Source organism: Salmo salar, chromosome ssa05, assembly GCF_905237065.1.
Source record: "Salmo salar chromosome ssa05, Ssal_v3.1, whole genome shotgun sequence".
Lineage (NCBI taxonomy): Eukaryota > Metazoa > Chordata > Actinopteri > Salmoniformes > Salmonidae > Salmo > Salmo salar.
In genome coordinates this window covers 62,299,943-62,322,695 of record NC_059446.1, presented here as the reverse complement: position 1 = coordinate 62,322,695, position 22,753 = coordinate 62,299,943, and the positions used below count along the sequence as shown (strand labels likewise).

General features: G+C 42.6%; 2 protein-coding genes across 14 annotated transcripts in view; one reads left to right on the top strand and one right to left on the bottom strand.

Annotated features, from left to right (window-relative positions):
• LOC106605385 (integrin alpha-8) overlaps positions 1–22,753 on the top strand; it is a 54,597-nt gene that overhangs the window by 25,925 nt on the left and 5,919 nt on the right. Inside the window, exons 14-28 of the mRNA XM_045718509.1 lie at positions 447–492; positions 605–712; positions 2,140–2,195; positions 2,482–2,639; positions 2,839–2,967; positions 3,095–3,162; positions 3,702–3,849; positions 4,155–4,247; positions 6,990–7,069; positions 7,373–7,453; positions 8,422–8,527; positions 9,163–9,321; positions 19,493–19,606; positions 19,727–19,840; positions 19,965–20,066. Of these exons, the coding sequence (XP_045574465.1) occupies positions 447–492; positions 605–712; positions 2,140–2,195; positions 2,482–2,639; positions 2,839–2,967; positions 3,095–3,162; positions 3,702–3,849; positions 4,155–4,247; positions 6,990–7,069; positions 7,373–7,453; positions 8,422–8,527; positions 9,163–9,321; positions 19,493–19,606; positions 19,727–19,840; positions 19,965–20,066 (1,562 nt within the window). The remainder of the gene's footprint in view (positions 1–446; positions 493–604; positions 713–2,139; positions 2,196–2,481; positions 2,640–2,838; positions 2,968–3,094; positions 3,163–3,701; positions 3,850–4,154; positions 4,248–6,989; positions 7,070–7,372; positions 7,454–8,421; positions 8,528–9,162; positions 9,322–19,492; positions 19,607–19,726; positions 19,841–19,964; positions 20,067–22,753) is intronic.
• On the bottom strand, positions 9,604–18,780 carry LOC106605427 (girdin-like). 13 transcript variants are annotated; one of them, XM_045718510.1, is made up of 23 exons: positions 18,527–18,780; positions 17,774–17,836; positions 15,234–15,296; positions 15,073–15,135; positions 14,932–14,994; positions 14,728–14,790; positions 14,519–14,602; positions 14,314–14,397; positions 14,106–14,168; positions 13,899–13,961; positions 13,723–13,806; positions 13,494–13,556; positions 13,288–13,350; positions 11,873–11,935; positions 11,697–11,780; positions 11,467–11,529; positions 11,259–11,321; positions 11,120–11,182; positions 10,921–11,004; positions 10,771–10,854; positions 10,569–10,622; positions 10,338–10,466; positions 9,604–9,946 (listed from the first exon to the last, which is right to left on the bottom strand). In XM_045718510.1, exons 1-23 carry the CDS (start codon positions 18,729–18,731, stop codon positions 9,639–9,641), a joined length of 2,019 nt encoding a protein of 672 aa, XP_045574466.1. In that variant the 5' UTR covers positions 18,732–18,780; the 3' UTR covers positions 9,604–9,638. The 13 variants fall into 13 exon arrangements, with proteins under 13 accessions (XP_045574466.1, XP_045574470.1, XP_045574468.1 ...); XM_045718514.1 differs by lacking the exon at positions 13,723–13,806; XM_045718512.1 differs by lacking the exon at positions 15,073–15,135.

The window sequence follows — 22,753 nt, the reverse complement described above, 5'->3', positions numbered from 1 at the left end:
GTATAAGGCCCATGATTATAGTAAAGTGAGGGAATGTTCTTGTTGTGTAGCAGAGGGATCTGATTGGACCAATGGGAATGTTCTAATGGAGCTGGAATGTACCGTGGGGTCTCTCTGTTGCCACACACACACACACACACACACACACACACACACACACACACACACACACACACTGTGTTCCTATTTGGATAGTTTCATTCTGAACCAAAATAGTGCTGCAAAAATAGTTATATTCACAACTCAAAGCTGGTACAGACTAAATGTGTTTGTGTATGTGTGTGTATCTATGTGTCAGTGTGTGTAAAAATGAGAGGTCTGTGCTTGATGAAGATTGCTGGAGACCTTGAAATCAGTCCCATCTGTGCGTTTCTTTGAAGCTCATGCAGTCTCTGTCTCGCTCTCTCTCTGTCTCTCTCTGTCTCTCTCTCTCTCTTTCACTGTAGATCTGATAGTGGGAGCATTTGGTAAAGGGGAGGTGTCCGTGTACAGGTAAGATATCTAATTCTCTGATTGGCTAGACTACATTGTTTCATGTATCAGATTGGCTGCTAGTTTACAATGGTGAGATTAAGTGTGTGTGTGTGTGTGTGTGTGTGTGTAGGGCTCGTCCTGTAGTGTCAGTGGAGGCAGAGATGATCCTGACTCCTAGAATCCTGAACCCTGACGACCGATCCTGCCTCCTGACAGAATCTGATACCATGGTAACCTGGTGAGTGCACGCACGCACACACACACGCGCATACACACACACATGCAATCCCTAGGTAACCTAGTGAGTGACAGACATAAGACCAATAGGGTGCTTCTTAGGCAATGTGTGTTGGCAGGACAGAGACATGGTGCGTTTGGGCAGATTGACAGACGGCACTAAACTGTGGAATTCTGTCAAAACAAACACATCTGATTGAAATAAACCATCAGACTGGCTGGAGGAACTAGACAGGACGCAACAACACATGTACTATTAGGGAGGTTTTAGGACTGTCTGGAGGAACTAGACAGGACACAACAACACATGTACTATTAGGGAGGTTTTAGGACTGTCTGGAGGAACTAGACAGGACACAACAACACATGTACTATTAGGGAGGTTTTAGGACTGTCTGGAGGAACTAGACAGGACACAACAACACATGTACTATTAGGGAGGTTTAGGACTGTCTGGAGGAACTAGACAGGACACAACAACACATGTACTATTAGGGAGGTTTTAGGACTGTCTGGAGGAACTAGACAGGACACAACAACACATGTACTATTAGGGAGGTTTTAGGACTGTCTGGAGGAACTAGACAGGACACAACAACACATGTACTATTAGGGAGGTTTTAGGACTGGCTGGAGGAACTAGACAGGACACAACAACACATGTACTATTAGGGAGGTTTTAGGACTGTCTGGAGGAACTAGACAGGACACAACAACACATGTACTATTAGGGAGGTTTTAGGACTGTCTGGAGGAACTAGACAGGACACAACAACACATGTACTATTAGGGAGGTTTTAGGACTGTCTGGAGGAACTAGACAGGACACAACAACACATGTACTATTAGGGAGGTTTTAGGACTGTCTGGAGGAACTAGACAGGACACAACAACACATGTACTATTAGGGAGGTTTTAGGACTGGCTGGAGGAACTAGACAGGACACAACAACACATGTACTATTAGGGAGGTTTTTATGACTGTCTGAGACTGTTGCTTTTTCTTTTATTGAATTATTGTTTTGAGAGCTTTGGCCAGTTGAGTTGTTTTTCTGGTTGTTTTGGGGAGACTGAGAGGACGAGCAGTAAAGAGGAAGTTTTTCTTCTAATTGGTGCTCATTGTTCACCACTAGAGAACCCGTGTGTGTGTGTGTGTGTGTGTGTGTGTGTGTGTGTGTGTGTGTGTGTGTGTGTGTGTGTGTGTGTGTGTGTGTGTGTGTGTGTGTGTGTGTGTGTGTGTGTGTGTGTGATCGTCACTTCTATCAGGAACAGGAAAGTGACTCCTGCAGAGGGAGACCGGCACCATTAATATCCTGGAATCTAATGAGCGCGCACACACACAAACACACACTGACACATACAGAGGAGCAATGTTTTTAATCCTGTCTCAATCTCCCATGTCTCTCTACCTCTCTCTCTGTTATCCAGTCTCAGGGTAGATATTTGTGCGAAGGTGAGCGGTGTGGGGATCCCAGACTCTGTAGGTAAGTAGCTCTGACTGGGGATGAAGAGGGGGGAGGGAGAGGTTTATGTATAAGTTAGTGTTAGAGATGCTAACTATATGAATGTATGAATGCATTGTTTCCACTGGCTAACGATGCTCTGTAGAATCTAAAAGTGATAAAGTAGACCATACCCACGGTTCCCTCCTGCACACCAGATGAGAATACACACACACACACACACACACACTTCCGCCCACGATGGGACCATATGGAATCCCCTCCTCACTCTCTCCCTTCATCCCCCTCTCTCCTCCACTTCTCCCAGTCCTGAATGCAGAGCTGCAACTGGATTGGCTTAAAGGTTTGAGGGGTGGAGTTAAGAGAGTTCATTTCCTGGATTCCCATCAGCCCCAGCACACAGAGGCCCTAACGCTTGGCCACAGCCGTCCTCACTCCTGCCTGAACTATACTGTCTACCTACGAGTAAGTCAAACACACTCCGCTGGCAAAAAATGAATTTGAGTAAAAAAAAAAAAAGAAAGAGGCCTCCATCTTTGCTGTGTTTGGACAAGATCCTCTCAAAATATCTGCCAACTCAGCTGAACCTGTTTTTGGACCAGTTATTGTGTTATAGTGAACAAACTTTCTGTTACACGGTGTGTGTCTCCCCCCCCCCTCTCAGGAGGAGGATGAGTTTAGGGATAAATTGACTCCCATCTCATTGGCTCTGAACTACAGTTTAGCCCCTCCTTCTAACCTGGATCTCCCCCCTGTCCTCAACCGCTACAGCAGTACCTTCCTGCAGGAACAGGTGTGTGTGTGTGGGGGCTCTTCTCATCCAATCAAGACCACTTACAGCATATGAGTACTGTTGGACTAGACCTTAACCCCCGTCCCTCTCCCCCCATCGGTCTCTCCCTTTCTCCTTTATTTCTCAGGCATATATTCTGCTGGACTGTGGGGAAGACAACAAGTGTATTCCAGACCTCCTGCTGTCTGCAAGCATGTAAGTATGTACTGTATGTAACATGTGTAGCATATACGTCAACATGAAACAGTTACGGTCTCATTTAAATACAGTGGGTTAAGTAACCTTACTGATATAGGGGTGTGTTACGCCTTGTGGTGTGTTCTGCCCTGTCAAGTGAGGCATGCTGGGAAGATTCAGAAAAGTCCTTGTCAACCTGTAAACTTTTAACGTATGTACATACTCACACTCACACACATTCATACACACGCACACCCAAACAAAGGGTAGTGTTACAGCACGCAAGGAGAGAAGTTTGCTCTCTAATTGTTTACATTAGCAAGAGTTTGTGTGTGTACGCGTGCACGTTTTCTTCTGTTTTCATCTGTATGCAATCGCCATGGCAGCCCAACACAAACACCCTGTCGTTCTCCTCTGACTGATACACACACACACACACACACACACACACACACACACACACACACACACACACACACACACACACACTCCGACCTCTACTGTTTGACGTAGTATTGACTTGTTTATTTCTCTCTCCTGCACACACACAAACACAGGGACCGTACAGAGCTGGTGGTCGGGGATGACAACCTGGTCATGTTGACCATAAACGCGGTTAACAAAGGAGAGGGGGCATATGAGACTGAGCTACACACACTCCTACCCCCTGAGGCTGATTACATAGGAGTGGAACGCAGGATAGAGGTGAGAACACACATTCACACACACACTTCCACCCCCCACACTGGCCCTAACCCTAGCCCAGCTCAACTAGACCCTACAGCCTTGCTGACCTCTTTACCATTACAGTACATCCTGTTGACAACGTCAGGGTTTTTTCTCCAGAGAGTGAGTGAATGAATGTCTAATGGGGCCCTAAGATGGATGAGATGATGCTGTCAGAACATTCATCACTCTCTTCCTCTCCTCCCTTCCCCCACATATCACCTCTCTTCCTCTTCCACCCTCTCCCTTCCACCTCCTGTCTTCTTGCCTCCTCTCCTCTCCAGTCTCTATCCAGGTTGAACTGTGAGTACAGGATGGTGAATGACTCCAGACTGGTGGTGTGTGACCTGGGGAACCCTATGGTTGCCGGAACAGAAGTAAGTCCAACACACACATAAACACAAATGAACACAAAACAATACACACACGCACATGCACATGCACCCACACTGACCTCCCCCTCTACTTGGAAACAACCACCTGTCCAAACAGGAAGCTGTCAATCAGATACAGTGGTGCTGATTGATAGTTACCATGGTGATTGATCACCCAGATACCCTGTGCCCCATTGAGTCCCACACTCTGAAGCTGTCTGTGGGTATTTCCGTGTGTGTTAATCTGTTCGCCCCTTGCATGACACATCCAGGAAGCACAGGCATCCGACATGTAACTATACTGTGTGTGTGTGTGTGTGTGTGTGTGTGTGTGTGTGTGTGTGTTGTGAGCCTGAGAGCGGTATTTGTTAGCTCTAGAAGCGACACACGTGTGCACGACAGCTCTCCTTCAGACCAGAAGTTTCCCATACATACTTACCTTTAGACCTGTAGGAATTCATGAGCTTTTATAGAATAAACACACACACTTACTAATCATGCAGCCGGAGTAATAATGCTTGTAGACCATTTTGAACGTATCTTTTCTCATTCTAATATTTTTGAGTCAAGCCTCTAAAATGCAGACTGCCTTGCCATGTTTCTTTAAAACGTTGTGTATTGTCAGCATTTTTTGTATTTTATTAGGATCCCCATTAGCTAGTGCTAAAGCAGCAGCTACTCTTCCTGGGGTCAACAAGCATAGCAGTGAAAACAGACACTGTTTATGGGTAACATCCCAGACGGCAGGGCTGCCGGAAAATGTGTAGCGAGGCAGTATTTGCCACAGCACGTTTCAATCAATTTAGTTTAATAAAGTATATCTACGCAAAGTGTAAAAGAAAAGGGGCAAAGTGCTGTTTTGATTTGTCACTCGCACACAATTTTTCGTTCTTTCACACCGGAGTGCTGCTACAGGCTCTTTGTGTGTCTTGACCAATCAGATTAATGCTCAAGGCACTCTCCATTTTCCTCTGGTATTTATTTAGCGAGCTGATAGCACATCACTCCCAACAGACACAAGCAAAAATTCTTACATCAATGGAGCAGCCTTTACTCCTAAACATTAGCGATCTGACATGATGTGTTGCATGGTAACGAGACCATTTTTGAGTCTGATCAACTGTAGGCTACTAACAACAGCAGCTGCATAGTCGAGCCTCCTATGGGCCCTGTCCCTCTGGCCAGGGTAAACGAAGCGGTAACGTTGTGTAGGCTATTTATAGCCCAATGGGATTACATTTGGTTTATATTTAAACTTGGGCTAACCAGGTTAGCTAGACTTTTTCAATCCAAGAGTATAAACTTTAATTAATCAATAGACACAATAGCTGAACATAGACTGTGAGTACATTTTGTTATTAGTATTACAGTTGAGCAGGAGCAGGACTACATGATGCAAACCTGCATAAAGCAAGCTCAGCCCTGTGAGTTTTATTATCCAATCATGTAGCTTTCTGAGTGTCTCTGTATAGGACCCCCCCTAGTGCTTCTTTAAAATATAATTCATAAGAACAAGTACAAGGTTGCTGCAGTTTAACAGGGCTTTCATCCTCCCCAAGGCCAGGAGTTTTTTAAAACCATGTGACCTGATTAGAAAAACTCTGGTCCCATCATAGCCCATATTCAACAGATGAATCACGTCATACCGTATAAGGGCCGGAGTTTTACCTGGTTAGGTTACCAGATCAGGAAAAACGATGTACCCCAGAATTTTGTTTTCCGCTACACAACTCTGGGGCCTGTGGTGCCACCTCTGCCAGATGGTCAGCATGTATAATGTGAACAGAAACGGCCCCTGCACAGAGCCCTGTGGAACACCATATATAGCCTTGGAGCAATCAGAGGTCACACTGGCCAGAAAAACAAATTGATACCTGTCTGTTAGTTTGGTCGACAGCGTCAATCCCTGCTCTTACATCAAGGAATGTGAGAACAGTCACAGAGCCATGGTCGATGATTGGTCGATGCATTAGATCATTTCCTTGACAAACACTGTCTCTGTACTATGGTGGGTTCTACAGTAGATCCACGTTATACAGTTTTATAGTGGTGTTGGGGCTGTTCAGAACATGGGAGAGAAGCGACAGGAAATCAATGTTTTCCAGATTTGGGGAGAGAGATAATCATGTGTCACTCTGTCTGTCTCTCTCTCTTTCTCTCAGCCTGGGGACCTCAGTGATTTAGACCCATTTGGTCTTTCCTCGTCTCTGTTGAGTTTTACTGATTCTCTCTCGTATGTGCAATAAAGTCTCTTTGACTTTGGAGTCCTAATGAGTTTCCACCCTCAGGCTTCTCCCTTGTAGTTTTAGCGAGTGTTTAAGAGTTTCCGGCATTGACTAGTGTCTAACATGTTGTTCATGAGAACATTATTACACAAACGCAAGAAGCCATTATCATACTCATGGTTATGAACTAAGCCCTCCACATGGTGTGAGTTAAGCAAGGGTAGAGGGGGTTTAACTGGGGTCTAAAGACTAGAGGGGAAGGGATCTGGTCTGTCTCAGCGCACAGATCTGTACTGATCCTCCAACTGAGACACACAAACACAATACAGATACATAACCCAGATACACACACCATGACCAGGTCCTGGTTAGTTTTAACAAAGGGAAACTGTACATGGGGTTCGAAGGCTGTTCCCTTTAACTGAACACTTACAGATGTCACTGACACAGACTTTGATTCGTCTCTCTCTGACTCTCTGTCTCTGTCCCTCTCTCTTTGTCTCAATGTCTCTGTCTCCAGGTATCTGTAGGTTTAAGGTTTGCTGTCCAAAGGCTGGATGATGCCGGTCCTCACGTTGACTTTGACCTACAGATCCACAGGTGACAGAACACACACACACACACACACACACACACACACACACACACTGCTGAAGAGCTGTGACACACATAACAATAAAAAGGAACCTCTGTCAGAATTCTGAGTATTTCTGTGGCTTTCTCAAACAAAGAGCGTCGAGACAGACGAGACAAAACATTGACTGTTCACCTCGCCACAAACACATGTTCACTCACTCATTTACTCGCACACGCATACATGCACACACACCATACATCGTCAGGCCATGGTGCAGACATTACATCCAAACATCTTTACTGACTCGTGTGCCTCTTATCTTACAGTTCAAACGAAGACAACTCCAAGAGCAACCCAGTCAGTCTGTCTCTCTCCATCTCTGCGAGAGCTCAGCTAGACCTGAGGGGGTGAGTGACACATCTCTGTTCTGGTTGATCTTTTCTCTAACCCTGTGACAGTAGAATATCTTTGCTGTGTTTGATGCACTTTGTTGTCGTACAGTGTATCACTTTGTCTCATGCCATGTAGGTTAGACAGGCTCATCTAGTTTGCTGTATTTCTATTGCTCAGTGTGGTTGAGTCTGTATGTTAATCATGTATGTGTATGTTAGTCTGTGTATGCTAATCATGCACACTTGGGCCAGTGCTAGTGCTACTTGGTCACACACACACACACACACACACACACACACACACACACACACACACACACACACACACACACACACACACACACACACACACACACACACACAAACACATGTTTGATTTACTATCCTTGTGGGGAACAAAACATTGATTCCCATTCAAACTCCTATTTTCCCTAACCGTTAACCTAACCCTAACCTTAACGCTAAGCTTAACCCCTAACCCTAAAACTAAACGTTACCCTAACTCCTAAGCCTAACCCCTAATGCTAATTGTAACCCTAACCCTAACTCCCAAGCCTAAAATAGCCTTTTTCCTTGTCAGTCCCCACTTGTCCGAATGTTCCTTGTTTTACTATCCCCCCTCACACACAAACACACTTCAAAGCCGGGACCCCAGAGTGACTTGGCTGGGTCTAAGGAAGTTGTACACACAAACAGACAGTGATCCGTGGGGGGCTGTGGGTGTGGGGGGCGGGAGGTTAAGGTCCAATCGGCGTTGGGTAAGTTGTGTTTGGCAGCGGCGTGGCTTGGTGTTCACCCCCCCAAGTTGTCCTGGACGTTGTAAATCATTTGCTCTCCATATCATTTGTTCTCATACTCTCTCTCTTCTCTTTCTTTCTCTATCGATCCTCTTTTTCTTTCTTTCTTTCTTTCTTTCTTTCTTTCTTTCTTTCTTTCTTTCTTTCTTTCTTTCTTTCTCTCTACCTCTCTCTCTCCCTTTCCAGGGTGTGTCATCCCTCTCAAGTGGTTCTTCCGTTTCCTCACTGGGAGCCCAAAGAGAATCCGGTCAAAGAGGATGACGTAGGACCCCAGGTCACACACATCTACGAGGTACATACACACACAGTAAAAGCAGTAGCCCTGTAAGTACTGGCTGCTGTCTGATCAAAGGCCTCCTGAACACTGAACAGTGGTAATTACTGTCATAAAGGAAGAGAGGGGGGGGATAAGAGGGGGGATCAGACGTGTGTGTGTGTGTGTGTGTGTGTGTGTGTGTGTGTGTGTGTGTGTGTGTGTGTGTGTGTGTGTGTGTGTGTGTGTGTGTGTGTGTGTGTGTGTGTGTGTGTGTGTGTGTGTGTGTGTGTGTGTGTGTGTGTTGAAGATGCAGTGAAGGGGGACATCTGCTGGATGTCTGCAGGGTTTGGGGCTGCAGTGTTCCTGTCCTGCAGTCTGTCCAGCTGGTTATAGTTAGGTCGGCCCGAGTTTCTCTCTCCGAGAATTCCTGCCTGGAGCACTGAGAGCATGTCCTGTTTGGGTGACTCACCATCATCACCCTCAGATTTAATGAGTGTGTGGAAAGGGGCTAAGCTGAGTGGCTTGGTGTTCTCATACTCTCTCTCGCTCTCGCTCGCTCGCTCTCACTCTCTCTTTCTTTCTTCTTCCCTCTCTCTACTCCCCTTCTCCCTCTCTCTCTTCCTCTCATCTCTCTGTCTCTCCTGTCTCTCTTTTCCCTCTTACTCTCTCAGCTCCATAACTCAGGTCCCAGTAGTATCCGGGAGGCGGAGCTCCAGGTGGGCTGGCCATCTCGTTTCCGTGATGAACACCTGCTCTACGCTCTCGAGGTTCTAACAGATGGACCAATCAGCTGCCGGAGCAACACCAGCCTCAACCCCCTGGGCCTGCAGGTAACACAACCACACCTCCTGCTGAGACTGGACATGACACTGTACTCATGCACGGATGTTCTATATTTATTAACCTGTATTGGTCTCCAATGCTTTAGAAACAATGGCATAAGTGCTTTTGTGAAATTACAGCTCAGTTAGATCAAAGTGTATTGACCCGATCTAGCATTGATGTAGCTTGGTTCTTCTCATAATAAAATAGGGTAACAGGATGTCATCTACCGTCTGGCTTATGTCTGTGATGATGACTGAGGAATGTGCTTTAATGATGACAGGACAAAGTTACTCATTCCATGTTTATTGAAGACGGAGAAGGACTAGTGGAGTCGGCCCCTAGCAGGGTTGGTGGTGAAGAGCAGGATGCCAGTAAAGACAGTGTGGTTGTAGTTGTCATCATACAGCCCCCAGCCCTTAGGAAGCCTTAAGTACACCAGATCATCTTTCTCTAGCTCCAGAGCCACGGCACCTGTCATGTACTCATAACCACCATGGAAGTTGTCCTGGACGTTGTATATCATTTGCTCTCCATTTTTGGCCAAGTAAACACCCATTTTCTGTCCAGGCTCTCGGCCCATGGAGGTGAATGTGAAGTAGTAGACCCCTCTCACTGGTGCTGAAAACATACCTGTATCAGAGGGGAAGCAGGGAGAGATCAGCACTATCCGTCTCTCTTAGGCACTGTAGCAGCCTGTTAGTGGTTGGGATCGGTGCCAGTAGCTTGCCCCTGTGGGCACCACAGGCATCCAGTGGCACCTTCATTGGGTAGGACGGGCTCATAGTAATGACTGGAACGGACTAAAGTGAATGGTATCGAACACATCAAACACATACCATTCCATTCACGCCATTCCTGACATTATTATGAGCCGTCCTACCATCAGCAGCCTCCTGTGGTGGAGCATGGAGAATGTGTGTTTATACCTCTATCTGAGTTGTAGATGTATTGCTGTGTGAGTGAACCTGTAGTATTGTTACTGTGTAAGTTTCATCTGTAGTATTGTCGGCGTAAGCTGTACCAGAGTTTGGGTCGTAACCGTTGCCGATGTTGGTGAAGACTTTTTCATAGACCAGAGTGATCTCAGTTTGAAAGGGTCCCACATATCCTGAGTCCGTCAAACCAACAGAAAAGGCCACCTGTCTTCTGTCTGCAAACACATGAGAATGAATTCAGTCAAGTCCACCGTAATGTCTAAAATGTCTTCATTTCATACCACACTGTGGGTTTGATTGAATTGATCTGTTCTTACCTAGCCTCAGTTCCTCCACCAGGCTCTCAGCGACACTCAATCTTGCCTCCAGGGCTGAAATAGCAAGAAAATAATACCTTAATGAACTGATACTCTGAGGTAGCTTTATTGTCATTGCTGTGCTTAGATACATCCTGATTAGATCAGTCAGCGGTTCAGGAGAGTGATTGTAGTCTAGCTATTATTAGTGCAGCATAGTTACCTTCATTCTCTTTCTCCAGCTCTGCTACTTGCCTCTCACTGGTTGTCACTCTGCTCCCCAAAGCTAACAGTTCTGCTGCTTGGGCTGGAATCATGCACGTCAATATCCAGAGGTGTTCCATCTTTTTCATAACAATTTACAACTCATTACCTGCATTCTCTTTCTTCAACTCTGCCACCTGGCTCTCACTGGTTGTCACTCTGTTCTTCAAGTCTGACAGTTCTGCTGCTTGGGCTGAAATGATATAAATAGTGTAGTGAGGCAATGGACAATATCCAGAGCTGTGATTTTTAAAATGTTTTCTTCTTCTATTGAACAAATGATTTACTTTTTCAAAGTTCATTACTACCTGCATTCTCTTTCTTCAGTTCCTCCAGCTTGCTCTCATTGGCTGTCACTCTGGTCCTCAAGGCTAACACAAGTGAATTTCCAGAAATGTTCATCTTTCCAGTGAATATTTTTCATAACTAATTGCTTATCATCATTACCTGCATTATTTTTCTCCAGTTCTGCCACATGACTCTCACTGGCTGCCACTCTGGCCTCCAGGGCTAGAAAATAATGCATACAAGAAAACAATAAACTGTGATGTAGCTTTGTTACATTGCTTTGCTTCATCACGACCTAACATTAGCTGAATCATGTTCAGGTGAGGCGTACACGTAGTAGCTCTGATACGTAAAATGTTTTAGTCACCTGAATTCTTTCCCTTCAGCTCCTCCACCTGGTTCTCACTGGCTGTCACTCTGGCCTCCAGGGCTAGAAAATAATTTATGCAAGAAAATAATTTATAATTTAAAATGATAAGCCATGATGTAGCTTTGTTACATCGCTATGTTTTTTCATATCTTGAAATGAGCGTTATCTTATTATGTTCAGGTGAAGAATACATGTAGTCGTTCTTATAAGTGAAACATTTTAGTCACCTGCATTCTCTTTCTTCAGTTCTGCCACCTGGCTCTGAAGGGTTGTCACTCTGCTCCCCAAGGATAACAGTTCAGCTGCTTGGTCTTTAATCACATGAGTCAATATCCAAAGTTGTTCATCTTTCTAGGCAATTCATTATTAACTGAATTATTTTCAATTCACATGTCATCATTACCTGCGTTCTCTTTCTCCAGCTCCTCCACCTGGCTCTCACTGGCTGTCACTCTGGCCTCCAGGGCTAGAAAATAGTTTATGCAGGAACATAATTTATGCTAAAAAACGTTAAAGAAAGATGGAGCTTTATCATATCCTAAAATAAGCTGAATCATGTTAAATTGAGACCTATACATAGTAGTTCTTATAAGTAAAAGTATGTGGACACCTGCTCATTGAACATCTCATTCCAAAATTATGGGGATTAATATGGAGTTCCACCCTTTGCTGCTATAACAGCCTACACTCTTCTGGGAAGGCTTTCCATGAGATGTTGAAACATTTGCCTCCGGTGACTTGCTTCCATTCAGCAGCAAGAGCATTAGTGAGGTCGAGCGATGACATTGGGCGATTAGGCCTGGCTCGCAGTCGGCGTTTCAATTCATCCCAAAGGTGTTCGATGGGGTTGAGGTCAGGGCTCTGTGCAGGTCAGTCAAGTTCTTCCACACCGGTCTCAACAAACCTTTTCTGTATGGACCTCGCTTTGGGCACAGGGGCATTGTCATGCTGAAACAGGAAAGGGGCTTCCCCAAACTGTTGTCACAAAGTTGGAAGCACAGAATCATCTAGAATGTAATTGTATGATGTAGCGTTAAGATTTCATTTCACTAGATCTAAGGGGCCTAGCTCGAACCATGAAAAACTGCCCCAGACCATTATACCTCCTCCACCAAACTGTACAGTCGGCACTATGCATTGGGGCAGGTAGCGTTCTCCTGGCATCCGCTAAACCCAGATTCGTCCGTCGGACTGCCAGATGGTGAAGCGTGATTCATTTGTCCAGAGAACGTGTTTCCGCTGCTCCAGAGTCCAATGGTGGTGAGCTTTACACCACTCCAGCCGACACTTGGTACTGTGCATGGTGATCTTAGGCTTGTGTGCAGCTGTTCGGCCACGGAAACCCATTTCATGAAGCTTCCGACTAACCGTTATTGTGCTGGCGTTGCTTCCACAGGCAGTTTGGAACTCAGTAGTGAGTGCTGCAACCAAGGAAATACGATTTTTATGCGCTACACGCTTCAGCACTAGGCGGTCACGTTCTGTGAGCTTGTGTGGCCTACCACTTAGCAGCTGAACCGTTGTTGCTCCTAGACGTTTCCACTTCACAATAACAGAACTTACAGTTGACCGGGCAGCTCTAGCAGGGCACAAATTTGACAAACTGACTTGTTGTAAAGGTGGCATCCTATGACGGTGCCACGTTGAAAGTCACTGAGCTCTTCAGTAGGCCATTCTACTGCCAATGTTGTCTATGGAGATTGAATGGCTGTATGCTCGATTTTATACACCTGGCAGCAACGGTGTGGCTGAAATAGCCGAATCCACTAATTTGAATGGGTGTCCACATACTTTTGTAAATATAGTGTATATAGTCACCTGCGTTCTTTCCCTTCAGTTCTGCCACATGACTCTCACTGGCTGTCACTCTGGCCTCCAGGGCTAGAAAATAATCCATACAAGAAAACAATAAACAGTGATGTAGCTTTGTTACATCGCTTTGCTTCATCACGTCCTAACATTAGCTGAATCATGTTCAGGTGAGGCGTACACGTAGTAGCTCTTATACGTAAAAAAATTGTCACCTGTATTCTTTCCCATCAGCTCTGCCACCTGGTTCTCACTGGCTGTCACTCTGGCCTCCAGGGCTAGAAGATCATTTATGCAAGAAAATTATTTATTTTGAAAATGATAAGCCATGATGTAGCTTTGTTACATCGCTTTGGTTTGTCATATCTTGAAATGAGCGTAATCTTATTATGTTCAGGTGAAGAATACATGTAGTCGTTCTTATAAGTGAAACATTTTAGTCACCTGCATTCTCTTTCTTCAGTTCTGCCACCTGGCTCTGAAGGGTTGTCACTCTGCTCCCCAAGGATAACAGTTCAGCTGCTTGGTCTTTAATCACATGAGTCAATATCCAAAGTTGTTAATCTTTCTAGGCAATTAATTATTAACTGAATTATTTTCAATTCACATGTCATCATTACCTGCATTCTCTTTCTCCAGCTCCTCCACCTGGCTCTCACTGGCTGTCACTCTGGCCTCCAGGGCTAGAAAATAATTTATGCAGGAACAAAATGTATAACATAAAAGGTTAAACCAAGATGTAGCTTTATAATGTCCTGAAATAAACTGAATCATGTTAAAGTGAGACCTATCCGTGGTAGTTCTTATAAGTAATGATAAATAGTCACCTGCGTTCTTTCCCTTCAGTTCTGCCACATGACTCTCACTGGCTGTCACTCTGGCCTCCAGGGCTAGAAAATAATGCATACAAGAAAACAATAAACAGTGATGTAGCTTTGTTACATCGCTTTGCTTCATCACATCCTAACATTAGCTGAATCATGTTCAGGTGAGGCATACATGCATTAGCTCTGATAAGTAGAACATTTTAGTCACCTGCATTTTCTGCCATCAGCTCTGCCACCTGGTTCTCACTGGCTGTCACTGTGTTCTCCAGGGCTGACAGTTCTGCTGCTTGATCTGGAATTATAGAAATCTAGTAAAGAGGCAAAAGGCATTATCCAGAACTGTGATTATTTTTCTTCTTCTATTGAGCAAAATTATTAACTTAATAGTTCATCAGAACACATTTAATTATTACCTGCATTCTCTTTCTTCAGTTCTGCCACCTGGCTCTGAAGGGTGGTTAATCGGCTTCCCAAGGATAACAATAGTGCTGCTTGGCCTGGAATCATAGAAACATAGTAGACGATATGTAACATCCGTATGTAATAGGCAATATCCAATATGTTGTTGTTTCTATTGAGAAAGTTAAGTCAATATATCTTTTTTAAAACATCTCGTTATTACCTGTATTCTGTTTCTTCAAGTCCTCCACCTGGCTCTCACTGGCTGTCACTCTGGCCTCCAGGTCTATCATTTTTTATGATAAAAACAATAAACCCTGATGTAACTTTGCTACATTGCTTTTCATATCCTGAAATTAGCTGAATCATGTTCAGGTGAGGAATATACAGTATGTAGTAGTTCTTACAAGTAAAACATTTTAGTCACCTGCATTCTTTCCCTTCAGATCCTTCAGCTGGCTCTCACTGGTTGTCAATCTGACCTCCATGGCTGAAGTAGTATGAAAGTAATTAACAGTAAATTAACAGAAAAACACACGTTTTCACAATATAGCTTATCTTACTGTACCTGCATTCTCTTTCTTCAGTTCCGCCACCTGACTCTCACTGGCTGTCACTCTGGCCTCCAAGACTAAAATCATAGAGTTGGATAGTGTAGAATGCTTTATTAGTTGCAAGTGTTATTTACTGTCAGAATACATGAGGGTGAAGTTTATATTAGTGTTTTACCTGCATTCTCTTTCTTCACTTCGTCCACCTGTCTCTCACTGGCTGTCATTCTGGCCTCCAGGGCTGAAGTAGCATGAAAATAAACATTGCTGAACATATCGACCATTACTGTTTTTTTGTGACCAAATGATAATTGTTTTAGTTATTTATTTGTTGTGGGGGACTACAGGTACATTATCCATTTCAAAAGTATACGTTTCGAAAACTTGTAACCTGCCGCTCAAACAGCAACAAAAGACTGTAAGAAATACATACAGAGTTTAACAATAAATAGTAAATTCAGTATAAACAGGAAAATAAAAAAGAATTGGGCCTCCCCCAACTTCCCATCCCATTCCCCCAGCCAACATGTCTCCATACACCCCCCCTACCCCCATGTTTCCCACCCCTTCCCAACCCCCCCTAGCAACAAGTGTTGCTCGTCAGTCACCCACCGCCCACCCTGGCGACCATAGAAAACCCTCACCATACCACCCCTTCCCCATGGGGCTGAAAGTAAAGAAAGTAAAACAAATATTGAAATAGGTGTGTGTATGTGTATATATATATATATATAGTGCCTAAAGAAAGTATTCACACCCCTTTACTTTTTCCACATTTTGTTGTGTTATAGCCTGAATTAAACATTTATTAAATTGAGATATTGTGTCGCTGACCTACACACAATATCGCATAATGTCAAAGTGAATTTTGTTTGTAGAAAATGTTTTTAATTAATAAAAAATGTAAAGCTGAAATGTCTTGAGTCAATAAGTATTCAACCCCTTTGTTATGGCATGCCTAAATAAGTTCAGGAGTAAAAATGTGCTTCACAAATCGCATAATAAATTGCATGGACTCATTCCGTGTTCAATAAAATTGGTTAACATGATTTTTGAATGACTACATCGTCTCTGTACCCCACACATACAATTATCTGTAAGGTCCCTCAATCGAGTAGTGAATTTCAAGCACAGATTCAACCACAAAGACCAGGGAGGTTTTTCAATGCTTCGCAAAGAAGGGCACCGATTGGTAGATGTGAACAAATAAAAAAAGCAGACGCTGAATATCCCTTTGAGCATTTTAAAGTTATTAATTAGGCTTTGGGTGGTGTATCAATACAAGATATAGGCGTCCTTCCTAACTCAGTTGTAGGAGAGGAAGGAATCAAATCCAGGCTGTTTCACATCCAGCAGTGATTGGGAATCCCATAGGGCGGCGCACAATTGGCCCAGCGTCATCCGGGTTTGGCCGGTGTAGGCCGTCATTGTAAATAAGAATTTGTTCTTAACTGACTTGCAGAGTTAAATAAAGGTTAAATAAAAAATAAAATAAAAAAGGAAACCGCTCAGGGTTTTCACCATGAGACCAATGGTGATTTTTAAAACAGTTACAGAGTTTAATGGCTGTGGTAGGAGAAAACTGAAGATGAATCAACAACATTGTAGTTACTCCACAATACTAACCTAATTGACAGAGTGAAAAGAAGGAAGCCTGTGCAGAATAAAAATAGAACAAAACTTGCATCTTTTTGCAACAAGGCACTTAAGTAATACTGCAAAAAATATGGCAAAGAAATGAACTTTTTGTCCTGAATACAAATCGTTTTATTTGGGGGGAATCCATCACAACACATCACTGAGTACCACTCTTCATATTTTGAAGCATATTGTTATGGGTCATGTTATGGGTCATGTTATGGGTATGCTTGTCATCGGCAAGGACTGGGGAGTTGTTTTTTTAGTTTATAAAATAAACGGTATACAGCTATAAGCACAGGCAAAATCCTAGAGGAAAACCTGCTTCAGTCTACTTTCCAACAGACACTGGGAGATGAATTCACCTTTCAGCAGAACAATAATCTAAAACACAAGGCCAAATCTACACTGGAGTTGCTTACCAAGACGACATTGAATGTCTAGTTACAGTTTTGACTTGCCATAGATTTTCAAACCGATTTAAGACTTGAAAATGTCTGTCTATCAATGATCAACAATCAACTTGACAGAGCTTGATGAAAAAAAAAAAAGTATAATGTGCAAATATTGTACAATCCAGGTGTGCAAAGCTCTTAGAGACTTTCCCAAAAACACTCACAGCTGTAATCGCTGACTAAGGTGCTTCTACAAAGTATCGACTCAGGGGTGTGCATATTTATGTAAATTTGATATTTCTGTATTTCATTTTCAATAAATTTGCTAAAATGTCTAATGTCATTATGGGGTATTGTGTGTAAATGGGTGTGATTAAACATTTTTTTTAATCCATTTTGAATTCAGTCTTTAACACAACAAAATGTGGAAAAGTCAAGGGGTATGAATACTTTCTGCAGGCACTTACATAGCACCATTCATTTTCGCTGTTGATAATTCTCGTGCTATAACTTCTAGTAGTAACTGTATCCACTGGTGAATTAGAAGAGAGTGAATAGATCAGCAATGTGACATAGAGCTTTTTAAAATTACAAGTTCACTACTTCACTTACAGAATCTTATATCACACATGCTAAAACATGTGCTACATCATGTTTATTCATAGTAGTCTCCTCTCCTTATTACCTGCATTCTCTTTCTTCAGTTCCACCACCTGGCTCTCACTGGCTGTCACTCTGTTTTCCAGGGCTGAAATAGCATGGAAATATGTAGCTGAGATGCAGCTAAAACAAAGCTTTATTTATTTCTCCCTGAAATTAGCTATGCTCATCTGAGGCACAGTAGTTCTTATAAAGTCTACATTTAAAGAAAGATGGGAACCCCTGTGCTAAGCAATCCCTTTGCGGTAACTCTGGCCTGAAATCATAAGGGAACTTGTCTTGGACATTATCATAAAATGTCCAGCAAAATCCACAGCTGTACATTTTTGATTAAGCTAATTAACTAAATCGTATTTTGTAAAATTAGCATTTTGTTATCACCTTCGTTTTAGATCTGTAAATCGAACGTCAGTATCACATTGGCACTTAGTCTGTCGTCTAGGTCTGTCAGTTCTGCTGCTTGAGCGTTAATGATATACTGTAGCCTGTGTATGATCCATATCAGCAGCTGACTTTTCTATTGAGTGAATTATTATCTAAATCCATTGAAGAAATGACATCTAATGATGATTATATGTGTTCTGTCTTCAGCTTGACCACCCTGTCCCCCAGGACTGAAATGGCACCAACATAAATGTCCAAACTTATCAATCAATACAGAATGAGAGTTAAGCAAGCACTACTTATTTTTACAGTGTGATCAGTTTCATTACCTGTATTATTAGGCTACCTTTGTTCTTTCTTTCTTTCTCTGTCTATATGTGCATTATTACAGTACCTGTGTTCTTATTCTCCAACTTCTCTACTCGTTTCTTTGTGTTGTTCAGCATGAGTCTCAGGTCTTTCAGCTCATCCCAGACAGCATCTATGGTAGTGAATAGAATGTTCTGGTCAATCTGATCCGTCCCTCCTTTACTCTCTACCTCAGCCCAGGCCCCAGACAGATAGAACATCAGCACCAGCATAGCTACAACACCCCTCATTTTGAATGATGCCTTAGTTCAATAGTAATGTAATGTCTATGAGTCTCAGTACCAGCAAAAAGAGGGGGGGGGGATGGGGAATGGGGAATCTTTATTGAAACGCATCAACAAGAACTAGCCCACTACGTGAGAAGTCAACATGTGGTGGATGTAAAAATAGCACCAAGGACATCTGATCAAACATAAAGAGAACCAGAGTAACCCTGAATCCCTGTGTTGTTTGGTCTCTTCTTGTTCCCCGAGGTAGAAAACTGACTACACGGCTGCTGGTCAGGCTACTAGACAGTGTGTCATCTACAATGTGTAGGCCTATGTATGCCTTGCAAAAGTGTTCATACCCCTTGGATTTCTTCACATTTTATTGTGTTAGAAAGTGGGATTCAAATGGACTTCATTGTAATTTTTTGTCTGCACAAAATACTATGTAATGTCAAAGTCGAATAAAAATTCAATAAAAACAAATTATAATAAAAATGTGATAACTATTTTTTTTAATATATATTAGTTGTATATATATTAGTTGTATAACTATTCAGCCTCTTAAATTAGTTTAAGAGTAAAAATTGGCTTAAAAAAATAACATAATAAGTTACATGGGTATGAATACTTTAGCAAGGTACTGTAAGTGTGTATGTGGTGTTTTATGTTTAGATGATTGGTTGGTCTTAAAAGTGGTTTGTAATAATGTGACTTCATTTTCTCCCCTCTGTCTCGCTCTCACGCTCGCTCTATCTCTCTTTTTCTGTCTCTCTCTCGCTCAGACATCCTCTGTCCAGGACACTCCAGAATTGTTGGGCTTTCTGAGAAACAGTAGCTCTCCTCACCGCTACAGACGAGCCACCAGCGCTGCCCAGCCCTACAGCAGCAAGACCCTGGTACTTACAATACGTGCCCTTCATTATCAGCAGCCTTGGATTTCACTGTCAGCTTGTTTGGTATACAGCAGCAGTTTTGGAATGTATATGAACTCTCTCTCTCTCTCTCCCTCTCTGTAGAACTGCAGTAACATCATTTGTCTAAGAGTTCTGTGTGTGGTCGGGCGGTTGGACCGTGGTCAGAGCGCTGTAGTCAAGATCCGCTCCCGACTCTGGGCTCACACCTTCCTCCAGGTGAGCACAAGCACACAAACATAAACCCAGACTTATGTACTACTGGGAGTATTAGTATTGTATGTATTAATGTTATTATTAGTATTAAGAAATAAAGTATCTATAATATCTATTCACCTTGCAGAGACGTAACGACCCATACCTCCTCAACTCTACCGTGTCCTTCAGAGTGACGGCCCTGCCCTACCGCCTCCAACCCTCCTCCTTACCCCAACACACCACTTCAGTAAGATACCCCTAATACTACCCCATACCTCTACACTGTTAGAAGAAAAGGAGCCTGGAAGAACCTTCTGAGATTCAAAAAATTGCCACACAGGGAACTTTTCCAGTTCAAAAAGGTTCCTTGAGGAACCCCTCTGAAAAGGGTATTTGACAGTGGTGGAAAAAGGTCCCAATTGTCATACTTGAGTAAAAGAATAGATATCTTAATAGAAAGTTACTCAAGTAAAAGTAAAAGTCACCCAGTAAAATACTACTTGAGTAAAAGTCCAGAATTATTTGTTTCTAAATGTACTTAAGTATCAAAAGTAAAAGTATAAATCATTTCAAATTCCTTCTATTGAGCAAAGGAGGTGGCACCATTTTCTTGTTTTAAAAATGTATGGATAGCCAGGGGCACTCTCCAACACTCACACATCATTTACAAAAGAGATACGTTTGTGTTTAGTGAGTCCGCCAGATCAGAGGCAGAAGGGATGACCATGTGCTGTCTTGATAAGTGCGTTAATTGGACCATTTTCCAGTCCTGCTAAGCATTCAAAATGTACTTTTGGGTGTCAGGTACAGTAAAATGTATGGAGTAAAAAGTACATTATTTTCTTTAGGAATGTAGTGAAGTAAAAGTTGTCAAAATATAAATAGTAAAGTCAATTACAGATACCCAGAAAACAACTTAAGTAGTACTTTAAAGTATTTTTACTTAAGTACTTTACACCATTGGTCTTTGAGGAACCCCTGTTTAAACCCCTGTTAAATGTAAATGTAATGTAAAGGTTGAAACCGGAACCTTTTTGTGATGGGAGGGGTTACATTTTGAACCTTTTCAATAATATATTGTAGAGGCTGCGAGCCTATCAGAAGATTGGAGGCATGGCTTATTTGGCCACCCATTACAAGTAAATGTCATTCCTGCTCATCATGTTAAGTTTATACACTGCATATTACATATTCTAATAAAATAATAATGATATTAACATTGCTGATTACATATACATACAATACCGTCCAAAAGTTTGGGGTCACTTTTTGTCCATTAAAATAACATCAAATTGATCAGAAATAAAGTGTAGACATTGTTAATGTTGTAAATGACTATTGTTGCTGGAAACGGCAGATTTTTTTTAATGGAATATCTACATAGGCATACAGAGGCCCATTATCAGCAACTGTCACTCCTGTGTTCCAATGGCACGTTGTGTTAGCTAATCCAAGTTTATCATTTTAAAAGGCTAATAGATCATTAGAAAAACATTTTGCAATTATGTTAGCACAGCTGAAAACTGTTGTGCTGATTTAAAGAAGCAATTTAACTGGCCTTCTTTAGACTAGTTGAGTATCTGGAGCATCAGCACTTGTGGGTTCCATTACAGGCTTAAAATGGCCAGAAACAAAGACCTTTCTTCTGAAACTCGTCAGTCTGTTCTTGTTCTGAGAAATTAAGGCTATTCCATGTGAGAAATTGCTAAGAAACTGAAGATCTCGTACAGCGCTGTGTACTACTCCCTTCACAGAACAGCGCAAACTGGCTCTAACCAGAATAGAAAGAGGAGTGAGATTCCCCGGTGCACAACTGAGCAAGAAGACAAGTACATTAGAGTGTCTAGTTTGAGAAACAGACGCCTCACAAGTCCTCAACTAGCAGCTTCATTAAATAGTACCCGCAAAACACCACTTTATGCAATGTGCAATGTAGGGAACACCGGAAGAAGAATTATAATTGAATTACCATAGTGACTTATTGTAATGATTGTTTATGTGTCAATTAATCCCATAAGGGATGGGTTGCCGATTGGCGATTTGACACAAAAATAAAATGTAATTCATTCATTCATATAGTTATAAAGTGGTAACTATTCCAACTTTGGGATTTGCGTATGCTCTTGAGGAGCTCATACACCTCTGTAAGCCCCATTGAAGCAAAACTGTCAGTGTTCAACCTTAACATATGATGACATCAGAACAGATGAACAGGAATGACATTTACCCCCTAAAAAGATCTATCTGAAAGCCACGCCCCTACTAAGCCATGCCTCCAGTCAAGGGTTTTGCTACATTGAAACATCAAATAAAATACAATTTTATTTGTCACATACACATGGTTAGCAGATGTTAATGCGAGTGTAGCGAAATGCTTGTGCTTCCAGTTCCAACCATGCAGTAATATCTAACAAGTAATCTAACAATTTCACAACAACTACCTTATACACACAAGTGTAAAGGAATGAATAAGAATATGTACATAAAAATATGTGGATGAGCGATGGCCGAACGGCATAGGCAGATGCAGTAGATGGTATAGAGTACAGTATATACATATGAGATGAGTAATGTAGGGTATGTAAACATTATATAAAGTGGCATTGTTTAAAGTGGCTAGTGATACATTTATTACATCCAATTTTTAATTATTAAAGTGGCTAGAGATTTTAGTCAGTATGTTAGCAGCAGCCACTCTATGTTAGTGATGGCTGTTTAACAGTCTGATGGCCTTGAGATAGAAGCTGTTTTTCAGTCTCTCGGTCCCAGCTTTGATGCACCTGTACTGACCTCGCCTTCTGGATGATAGCGGGGTGAACAGGCAGTGGCTCGGGTGGTTTTTGTCCTTGATGGTCTTTTTGGCCTTCCTTTGACATCGGGTGGTGTAGGTGTCCTGGAGGGCAGGTAGTTTGCCCCCGGTGATGCGTTGTGCAG

What these genes read in the sequence shown, in the direction of transcription:
- LOC106605427 (XM_045718510.1), bottom strand. Translation starts at nt 18,731, where the DNA reads ATGAGGGGTGTTGTAGCTATGCTGGTGCTGATGTTCTATCTGTCTGGG. An exon ending in ACTGAAGGGAAAGAACGCAG is followed by an intron (nt 11,936 to 13,287) that starts GTGACTATATAC and finishes ACTATTTTCTAG; the next exon opens with CCCTGGAGGCCAGAGTGACA. An exon ending in ACTGAAGAAAGAGAATGCAG is followed by an intron (nt 11,005 to 11,119) that starts GTAGTAATGAAC and finishes ATATCATTTCAG; the next exon opens with CCCAAGCAGCAGAACTGTCA.